The 11677-nt window shown below is 33.7% G+C and overlaps 1 protein-coding gene across 1 annotated transcript; it reads right to left on the bottom strand.

Annotated features, from left to right (window-relative positions):
• Positions 1–4088: 4088 nt before the first annotated feature.
• ZIP1 (zinc transporter 1 precursor) lies at positions 4089–7266 on the bottom strand. Its single transcript, XM_085745049.1, has 3 exons — positions 6581–7266; positions 6178–6327; positions 4089–4710 (listed from the first exon to the last, which is right to left on the bottom strand). The coding sequence occupies exons 1-3, from the start codon at positions 7199–7201 to the stop codon at positions 4405–4407; spliced, it is 1077 nt and encodes a 358-aa protein (XP_085601175.1). The 5' UTR covers positions 7202–7266; the 3' UTR covers positions 4089–4404.
• Between the last annotated feature and the right edge of the window lie 4411 nt (positions 7267–11677).

Below are 11677 nucleotides of genomic sequence, written 5' to 3' on the forward strand. Positions count from 1 at the left end.
GTGACACACATACATAGACCTTTATCATTATTACAAGATAATACTATCCTCCTACACCAAAGATGGACAAGAATAAACTAAAGAGAGAAAAATAATTATTGTATCTATGCTTATTCGATCGACAAATCTATCTGGTGGTCAATTTCTACAAAAATAATTCAAGGGCTTAAGGCTTGTATGCATGTCATGCTCATTTTGTTATCATAATCAATTTGGCTTAGCTATGTATCATTATGTCATATGTTTATGTCATCTATATGCGTAAGGAGTTAGAATTGTCCAAGTCACAAGCTTAACGTTAAAAGTTTCACATTATTTAAAAACGTGAAGGTTGAATAATTTATAAATGAAATAACATATAAATTTATTGTCTTAATGTTTTTTGAGTTAAAGTGTGATGTCTCATTCACTTATTTAGTTGCTCTGAACTTAATTTAAATGGTTGCTTTGAGCTCAAGACAAGTCAAGTGTTTGATTCGTAAAACAATAATTACTTGACATAACGGGACAAGACAAGTCTGAACGTTACAAGACAATACATATTACATAACGGTATTGCAAAGAGATAATATTTGTTATACTGAAACATAAAAAATTGTATTTATGTATTTTTGATAGTTTGTACTCTCAACAAAAAGTTGCCTCATAATTTAGTGATGAAAAAGAATACCTGATTTTTTTCTCATCCTTAGTACCCATTTTGTCCAATAAAATGACAAGTTTTTGAATCAAACAAGTACAAAAAAGTTGTCAAGTCCAGTCATTGTTTTTTAGCTTATCAAACGCACGTATAAGCAAATACTAATATTTTTTTCAAGTGCATTAAATAACATAAGCAAATAATATTTTTTTTTCAAGTGCATTAAATAACTTAGGTATATGGTCTATATTATAGACTATATACATGAATTATTTAAAAATGTAAAAAAAATCTTTATTTATATATATAAGATCGGACCTAAAACACAAAGCTAACATTTGACTAATTTAAGAGTATCAGGTTCTCTTTTAGTAGACAAAATGTTGACTAATTGTAATGTGCGGAGCTAATTAGAAGAACTTGTTCTACTGATGCGACCCTTACGACCGGCAAGCAACACAACAAATTAACGCAGTTTTTGTTCCATTTGTATATTCCATTTTCTTTCTTTTTGTATTCTAAATAATTCCATGATGAATTGGCATTCAATGTATTGAATATTGTAAAAAGTAAAGGACATTCTTTCATAAACTTGGTTATATTCACACTTTATAAATATCATAATGAACAAAAAAAGGTATAATTACTTTTTTTTTTTTTGACAAAAGGTATAATTACTGTACACTTACAAATATTTCAAGGAGAATAGATTGTAAAGTTATTTACAAAGAATCCATTAAAGCATTTATCAAATTCATGGAGATACATAAGATTGGGAAAATTTTGTTGGAACAAAATGTGTTTAACATTGCCACCTTAAGTATTGATGATAACAAGGTATTAAAAAAAAATCAATTGGATATGCTAATATTTGTTCAAGTGTGCAGTACCATAGACTAAAATTTCATTAATCTTAAAGATATTGGTTCTAAAAGAACAAAAGAGAGCAATGAAATCTACAAAGGAAGCTTATGTTGCAAGTCTGAATCTGAAGACCACCAGAGTCTGAAGGTTCATCAGAAGCTGACAGCCAGAGTCTGACTTCACCAGAGTCTGAACTTCATCATAGTCTGAAGTCAAGAAGATGTAGTTAGTTAAAGTTGGTTGTTTTGAAGACACGTGATTGCAGAAGGAATAGAAGCCTGGAGCAACGACTATTTCAGAGGAATTAGAAAGCATTTGATGCTTATCAACTGAAGAGCGCATGAAAATGACAATAGTACAATTGTACAACCACTACTCCACTATTCCACTACCATTTCTGAACATAGTACTGCTACAGCTGTGTCTACGCTGGATAAATCTCCAAACAAGGAATGAATTTCAAATTATTACATCCTAGGACATTAACCAAATCAAGCAACATATCATTGGTGATCCTGAAGTTCATCAGAAGCTGACTGTCATAGTTTGACGTCACCAGAGTCTGAAGTTTATCAGAGTTTGAAGTCAAGAAGCTGGAGTTAGTTAAAGTTGGTTATTTTGAAGACACGTGATTGTAGAAGGAATAGAAGCCTGGAGCAACGGCTATTTCAGTAGAATTAGAAGGCATTGGATGCTTATCCACTCAAGAGCGCAGGAAAAGGACAATAGTACAATTGTTCACCACTACTCCACTATTCCACTACATGTCTGCACATAGTACTGCTACAGTTGTGTATACGCTGGTTAAATCTCCAAACAAGGAATGAATTTCAAATTATTCCCTCCTAGGACATTAACCAAATCAAGCAACAGATCATTGGTGATTTGATCAAGCTTCAGTAACGACTCTTTGATGTGTTGGCGTCCTCTCAACCTCTCTTTCACACCTCTATATAAATGAGTGAAGACTTACAAATTTATAGAGACTCAACAACGTTTTGATAGTGCCAAAACTCTGCTGAAATTGTTGTGCATCATAGACTTAAAATTTCTTATAAACTTTCATATCTTAGAAATTCTAGAGTCTTAAGAGTCTTATCTGATTTGTATTTTGAACACCATTGATTGTATATCAAGTGTTCAAACCAAACATCTTTATGTGTAATTTTGTTTGTTTGTAAGTCTCTTGCTTTTGTGCTTGAGCATAGAAAATCTCTTGCTTGTGTGCTTGAGTATTTGAAGTCTCTTGCTTGTGTGCTTGAGCATTTGTAATCAGATATTGATTTTAGTGAACTCTCCTTGGAAGTGCAAGGGGGACATGACTACTTCCGGATGGTAGAAGGAACCTGTATAATTGTTTTATGTCTTTTCTCTTCTCTCTCTCTCTCTCTCTCTATATATATATATATATTTACATTATCTGCTGCATTAGACTTTGAACATTGTTTTGGAATCTGAACTCTATCAGACTCTGGACTTGGACTTAGTTTAAAAAGAAGAAAAAGCTAACACAATTCAACCCCCCTTCTTGTGATTTTCTCACCTTCAAACTCCTCTTCTCCCATCACACTTTGCTCACTTTTAACTGAACTTCTGAAAATACCCATCACGCGACTTAAGTCACGCATGTGTTAAACCCAACAAGACTTAAGTCACGTTCGCTTAATTGGTACATCCCACGTGAGTTAACTCACGTGAGCCAACTCTTAAACTCTCCTTGCCAAAAGCACAAGGATGTTGTGATATGAATGTTGAAATACATTGAAGGTGCTCCAAAAAAAAAGTTTGATTTATCAATACAGAGGACATATACAAATTTGGAGGACAGCTCGGGCTGGCCCAAACAGGATCCGAAAGGCTACAATGATAGGCTCAACAGGGCCGTGGAGTAGGCATGTGGTTGGGAAAGTGAAGTGTAATGTTGATGTTATAAATTTTGTTTTTGATCAAATCATATTTAATATCGGAATATGCATCCGTAATGATCAAGAACAATTCATAACAACCAAGGCTCAAGTAAAAAATAGTGATCTAATGGCTTTAGAAGATTAAGCATGAGGTCTCGTTGAAGCCATTAAATGTTTTGGTGACTAGGACTTTGACAATGAGTCTATTGAACCGGATTACAAACTAGTGGTAATGGAATTTTGAGCAATACAAATCACCATATTGAATTTGGATTTCTTTTGGAGACGTGTAGATGATAGTCATCATCCAAGTTTTGGTGCAAGTTATATTAAGAGACAAGTTAATTGTGTTGGTCATGGTCTTACGAGGGCATCATGGTATTATGTCAGTCTTTATACTTTCAATTGTATCTCATATGCTATTAAACTTTCATGTTGAATGAAATGAGTTAAGTTTGATCCGGTAAAAATAAATGTCCTATGACAAATATTTAAAAGAGTTTTCATCTATGTATGTCGCCCGAATTTGTTATAGAAGTTTATTAAGAATATGTGTTGGTTTAACCTAGTTAACATCTTCAAAGATAAATGATTAATTTACTATCTTTTATCGTTATTTAACTGTTTGATTGAAAGGAAGAAAAGTTAAATAAGATTCCCCTAAAAAAAAAGTTAAATTAATAAGATTGTAAAACAATTAATATTCAAATTTGAATGATTGGTCGATATTTTAGGATTCTGTTCCCCACCATCAATCATTGAAGGTCTTGACTGAAAAAGGATCCAATCCCCTCCCACCATTTGTTTCTTTTGTTAAAGGCCCTTAATTTGCACAGGCAACTGCATTTCTAACTTATGTTCTAGCAGTGCTTATTTTGGTTTAGCACTCTAACATCATTAGTAAAAAAACAAAAAATGAAATAAATATAATACTTGGAGTAGGAAGAGAATACTAAGCAAAATATTCTTAAAGGGATCTAAAACACTTAAAACTTATGCCCATTTAGCCAACAAGGACATGCAACCTGAACCTAAAAGAAGTGAAATATTTGCTCCTATTTGGATCTTGAAATTGTTTTGCATCCTTGGACTCATAAAATCAGCTGCAAGTAGGTCAACTAGTGCCATGTAAATCAAGATTCCAGCTGAAGCAGAATTGAAAACACCTTCAACAATTAGAGATGTTGGGCTATTGTCTTTGTACACACTTGATACTCCCATCCCAATTGCTATCCCAATTGGTGTTGTTAGGGAGAAAAATGTTGCCATAATTGCTGTGGACCTAGACTCAAATTTGGCCTGCACACAATATGGCATAGTCAGTGATTGAACCACTTAAGTAAACACATACACAAATTAGTATTTGCTTTTAGTAAATACTGATTTTGATCGCCAATATTACATTAGTCTGAAAGGAACTAAACTCTAATCATTTAAGCAAAGTCTCGGGTTCAAGTACTATAGATGAAAAAGTGTGGTTGACAAGACAGACTCCACTAAAAGTGGTCAATGGTTAGCCAAGATCTCTTACGGAGATTAATTATCGGCAAAGTAGAGGGTACTTCACACCAATCACATGGTTATTATTTTTTTTAACCTCTCTAATAAATGTAGAATCAAATATAATTAAGCATGTAGAGAAAATTACAAATAAGCTAAGCTAGCAAAATTAATTATGAGAATCGTTATTTTGACACAAGAAACCAATATTATATGTCGGACACCATATACAATACACTCCGAGTTAGTGTTTTTTATCTAAGAAGAAAAGAAATACTATTAAAAATATTATTACATTCGGTCTCATTTATAAGAGAAATTACTTTTTAGATTTATTTAATAAATGATGTATCTAAATCTTTACGTAGACTAGATACATCATTTATGAATGAAACTAAAAAGATAACTTTCATTTGTAAATAAGTCCGGAGTATTAAAACCTTATAAACTGTGTCGGCTGTCAGGATGTGTACAAAAAATCATTTTCAATTATAAAATCATGAGATATTGTCTTTTGTGTTAAGGACTAATATGTCATCATGGATTGTTTCTAAGAGTCAATTAGGTGCCACATTTTTTTTTACAAAAAACTAAAATGAGTCTTTAGTCTTGATTTTTATTCTATTCTTATATCTAACTTAGAACTATTGGACTCATATAGGATGAACAAACAGCTCAATTCACTAGTGACTTTTAGGTCTTTCTCTCTTCATGGAGTAAGAAGTTTTGTTAATTTGTACTACTGAGTAGGAGGATGTCGTCATAATGGCAACATTTTGCAAACCTACTTTCCAAACTGCAATAGTAACATCCACATGCAACTCACTTTTTCTTGCACTTGAAACTTTTCCATTTTAGGAAGTTTGATTATAGCTTCATTTCTTCACTTTCTTAATACCTTATATGATTTAATTTTGCAACAATGAGGAAGAATTGCAAAGTTGCAAACGTTGAAAGTAAAAGAAATAAATTGGAAAATTCAATACCAACCCATAAGGGTCTTGCATATCCACTAAAAAAAGAATTTAGATTCTATGCTTTCTCACACAATAAGGCAACTGACAATTTGGACTATAATATTTGGTAAAATAAAATTGGACTATAATTAATATCAAAACAACTCATTTTCTAACTTTGTATTTTAAATCTAATTCACCTAAATCTGAATTTAAATTGTCTGATCTTGATCTACCTGCTCAAATTGTGTGACTATGTTAAATGTATAAAAGGAAACTCTTAAAATACAATAATTAGAAATTAAAATACCTGAGATATGCAGCCACCAAGCCCCATTCCCTCAAAAAATTGATGGAAAGACAAGGCCACTAGGAGAGGCTTTATGGTATCAATGCTTTGTGCAGTTCCTAAAGATATTCCAATAATCACTGAATGGACCACTATTCCTAGCTCCAATACCTGATACACAAAATAGAACCAAATTGAATATTAATCGGGTACACAAATAAAAAAATTAAATAATGAACAAGTCTTTTGGCTCAAGTAATTAATAAGTTTCGGTTAATTAATAACGATTACGTAATTATTGGTTAAACTTTACTTAAATTTCAACCGAGCTTTGGATTACGGAGTCTTTATTTTCATGGAGAGTTAAACAAAAAAAAAATGCATGTATCTATTTTTGCACATAGAAACAATTCAGTGAGCTTACTTGTGATATGATCCTTTGCCTAATTAATTCAGGTGATATGGAATCTTGAGAAGAGGTAGCTGATCCATGAGCATGACCATGTGTGGCATGTGTATGAACATGTATGTGACCAACATGATCATCACCTATTTCTTCATCTGCTGGAACTTGTTTAGAAGGATTAAAATGTCTCTTTTGATAATAGCTAGATGCAAATGAATCAACCATCAAAGTTGCTATAGAAGACAACATAGCAACAAGTCCAGCAAGTGGAAAATCACCCCAAGGTTTTTCCTTAAGACAAGGTGAATTCAAACTCTCAAATGCATCCGGAAGTATGTGAATAAAACCGGTTGCCAAAATTACACCGGCCGCGAAGGCTTTAATCATGAAAAATATGTCATTTTTAGGGCTTAGAATTGGAATTCTTTTGCTCAATAATGGAAGGCTTACACCAAGAGCACCACAAACAAGGACAGAAGCAATTGAACCAAGTTTGTAATGAAGGGCTTCATTTTTTTCACTATTTCCTTTGGTTTGTTCAGTTTCACATGTGCATGAATCGCATGAAACAAGAGTTGGGAGGACAAAAATCACATAAGAAAATAAAAGCTTTAAGGTAGTAGTAAGAGAACTCATCATTTTTTTTGTAATTGGTGTTTTGGTTTTGGGAATATTGAGGAAGAGAAAAGAGGGTGTGAGTGTATGAGAAATGTTTATACTAAGATTGTTGTATTTAAAGGGTTTGCAAAAGTTTGTTAAAAAAAGGGGGTTTGCAAAAGTTTGTGTATTGAATTTATATTTTTATTTTTAAGGAAAGTTTGTGAATTAAATTGTTATTATCTTATTTGGATCGAAAATTTACTATATATAAAAAAGGTCAAAAGGGAAGAAAATAAAAGCCACTCTTAGAGGCTCAAATCGTGAGCATCTTAAACAGCCTATTATACCACCCTATCAAGCTCAGCAGGTTAGATACTTCTTCTATATTTTAGAAAAAAAAATAAAAATACTTTTAAGGAAGGAAAAAAATAGACAACGTTTCTATGGAGTTTTTAAATTTCATTTACTTTTTTGAGGGATTAATGGCATAGTTTTACTTATTAATTATCAAACTTTTCTATTTTATTTATGGACTCAACCAGTCTGTTGGAGTTAACACGATGCTGTTGTAACAAAAATTCCAAATATAATCTCGGACGATGATAATTTGTCACTAACAGAACCTTTCACTTTCGAAGAATTTAAAGTCGTTGCGTTCTCAATGCAAGCTGAAAAATGTTCTAGCCCGGATGGTTTCAATCCTGGGCTTTACCAACATTTTTGGGAGATGTGGGGTCATGAGGTTTACCAAGCAGGTTGTGAATGGCTTGCAAGTGACACTTTTCCTCCGCATTTGAACTCCACTAATATTGCTTTAATTCCTAAGGGCGATACTCACACCTCTACGAAAAACTGGAAACATATCGCTTTGTGCAACGTGGTTTACAAAATTATGGCTAAGGTGCTTGCTAACAGACTCAAGCCTATCCTCCATAAATGCATCTCTGTCTCTAAGTCCGCTTTTGTGTCGGGGCGTTCTATCCTTGACAATGCTTTAGTTCCCATCGAATTAATCCATTATATGAAAGGGAATACTAGAGGAACTCAGGGGGATATAGCACTCAAGCTTGATATCAGCAAAGCCTATGATCGTCTAGATTGGGAATACCTGTGTGATGTTATGATTTAGATGGAATTCTCACCAAGGTGGGTCAAATGGATTACGCTATGTGTGGAAATGGTTGATTACATGGTGTTGGTAAATGGTGCGCAAGTGGGGCCGTTTGTTTCGGGTCGAGGTCTCAGGCAGGGTGATCCACTCTCCCCTTACTTATTCATCATCTATGTTGAAGGTTTGTCAGCTCTAATTCAGGATGATGAAAGAAGAGGTGTTAGTAATGGTACACTCATCTGTAGAGATCATCCTTCCGTATTGCACCTTCTATTTGTGGATGATTGTTTTCTCTTCTTCAGGGCGCCTGAACAAGAAGCAATAGTTATGAAAAATATTATTTCCACATATGAGGCTGCATCCAGACAATCGATCAATCTTCAAAATCAGAGATATATTGTAGCAGTAAAACACCTGCATACCGCAAATAGAACATAGCCATCATTTTAGGGGTGAGGCAAGTGCTTGGGACTGGCAAATATTAGGGACTTCCTTCCATGATTCGTAGAAGTAAGAAAGAGACCTTTCAATTCATAAAGGATCACGTCTGGAACAAAATTAACTCGTATAGTAGTAGATGTATCTCACAAGCAGGGAGGGAAATTCTCATCAAATCAGTCCTTCAATCCATACCTTTTTATGTTATGAGTATTTTCTTATTTCCCGATACTTTTCTCAATGAAATCGAAGAGAAGTTGAACTCATTCTGGTAGGGGCATAAGCCTGCAAATTCTCGAGGTCTACACTGACTATCATGGGAACGTCTTTCTATCCCAAAGGATTTTGGAGGAATGGGCTTTAAGAGCCTTAAAGCTTTTAACCAACCAATGATTGGAAAACAAGATTGGAAGTTGATAACTAACCCAGACACTTTTATCACTAGGCTACTCAAACCTAAATATTTTCCGCATAGTGACTATTTTGGTGCTTCTATTGGGCATAACCCGAGTTATGTGTGGAAAGACCTATGGAGTGTTAGAGGAATGGTCTACTAAGGCCTGCATTGGAGTATAGTGTTGGGAGAAACTATGTCGATTTGGGATCAACCTTGACTTAAGGATTCAACGTGGTTAACACCCATCAACAAGTTGCAACACATGTGGGACGGACTGGCGGTAGCTCATCTGTTTAAACTAAACACAAAACAGTGGAATGAGAATTTTCTTAACTATGTTATCGATATTGGAACAACGAATCAGTTTCTAAACACACCACTTCTAGCTTCAGTTCATGTTGATACTGCCACATGGAAATTTGAAAAGAAAGACATTAATCGGTTCGTAGTGTGTATAGAAATATCATCAATAATGTTGACCATGTAGTGCAGCATAGAGTCCCTAGATGTTGGAGTATATTATGGAAAATTAAACTCCCTCTGAAAGTTAAGAACTTCTTATGGCGTGTATGTTGGGACTCTTTACCAACTCGCTTGAGACTACAAGGCCATGGAGTACCATGTCCAATGATGTGTGCAATATGTAATGAGCATGATGAAGATAACGCCCATATGTTCTTTGATTGTCCTAATAGTATTCGATGCTGGCAACGAATGGAATTATGGCAGGCAATTCAGCTAGTTTGGCAGAACACGTCCTCATGCTCCACCAATATTTTTGCAATTCTCCAAAACCTTTATAACTATCAAAAACAACGGTTTGGGGTAACATTGTGGAGTATATGGAAGAACAGAAATAATAAAATTTGGGAAAACGGTGCTGAAACGGCTGAACAGATTTGTGGTCGTGCTGAAGCATTCTTAAATAGTTGGTGGAATGCGCAAGAGATGCGACATCAAGGTGCCAACAGTACGATTCAAAATTAGTTAGTGAAATGGATTAAGCCAAGTGCATGAAAGTTTAAGTGTAATGTAGACACCTCTTTTTCTCATTCTCTTAATAAAGTTGGTTTGGAGCCTATATCAGGGATGCAACAGGTAAATATGTCATTGCCAGAACTGAATGGGTGAAGCCTATTTTGGATGTGGATTTGGGAGAAGCTTTGGGCCTTATATCTTCCATGCAATGGGCAAGAGATCTTAATTTGGTGAACAAGGATTTTGAAACAGATTCCAAACTGATGGTGGATAGTATTTACAACAATAGTGATGGTGTCTCTGATTTCATTGCTATAATTTGGCAAACAAGGATTTTGAAACAGATTCCAAACTGGTGGCGGATAGTATTTACAACAATAGTGATGGTGTCTCTAATTTCATTGCTATAATAAAAGATTGTAGACACCTACTAATGACCGATTTAGCGAACTCTTATATTAAGTTCATTTGAAGAAAAGCCAACGGTGTTGCCCGTAGTTTAGCAAGGGCAACCGTCTCATGTTAGTCTCCATATTCATCGTAATATACCATTTTGTAATGATTCTCATATTAATAATAAAAAACTATAAGCTTTTATATATATATATATATATATATATATATATATGTATATGTATGTGTGTGTGTGTGTATGTGTATGTGTATATATATATATATATATATATATATATATATATATATATATATATATATCGTCGTTATAAAACTTTTTCTACATCAATTATTAAATTTTGATTACAACTAATTTTAAAGTCATAATATATTGGATGTAATTTGTGGACGAGATAAAACATTGTACAATGATATCAATATTAAATTAAAAATAGTGTGCAATTAATGAAGGAAGTAGGCATTTTTTGTTTTGTTGAAGGAAGTAATTCATTGCATTTTATTAACTAAAATATGTCAAATAAATCTGGGTACGTCACCGTAAATGTGAGAGCTAACGTTATATGGGGTTGTATGAGCTAGTTTATGAGTAACCTCGTTAGTTTACCTCCTATTGAATTCGACATGAAAGTTTTGAAAACTATTTTTTTTAGGGAAGTTTTGAAAACTATTATGTAGCTACTGTTAATAGGCAGATATAATACAACCAAACTCATTATTATCATATATATCCGACATAACTTGATCTATGACTTTCTTGGAGTCAAGAACAAAATCTACGTTATCGAATTGATGATCTGAAACCAATTCCAAAGCCATGTGTAGACCAATGGCCTCCCCCACATCGACATCACGGAGTGGAGCAAACCAAGTTGTTTTAACATGGATCTTGCTAATTTACACCTTAGTGTTTTTAGGTGGGTGTAAATTAGCAGCCCCTTGATAATTAATATTAGCATACACAATAAAAATGCTATCAAATTATCCCTATGGACATAAGTCATTTGTAGGGATACTACAATATACAAAGGTTGGGGTCTAAAGTAAACTTCATATTCCTTGCTTATCTCAAAGGGTGAAATTCAAACCAATAGGCTACTAAGGAAAATAAATACTAACCAATTAATATATGTGAAAATATTGCCAAAAGGATTTATAAGAAAAAAAAGAACGAAGAAAG

The sequence above is a fragment of the Medicago sativa genome, chromosome 2, assembly GCF_051527215.1.
Source record: "Medicago sativa cultivar Bolivia chromosome 2, Bolivia_mono, whole genome shotgun sequence".
NCBI classification, from domain to species: domain Eukaryota; kingdom Viridiplantae; phylum Streptophyta; class Magnoliopsida; order Fabales; family Fabaceae; genus Medicago; species Medicago sativa.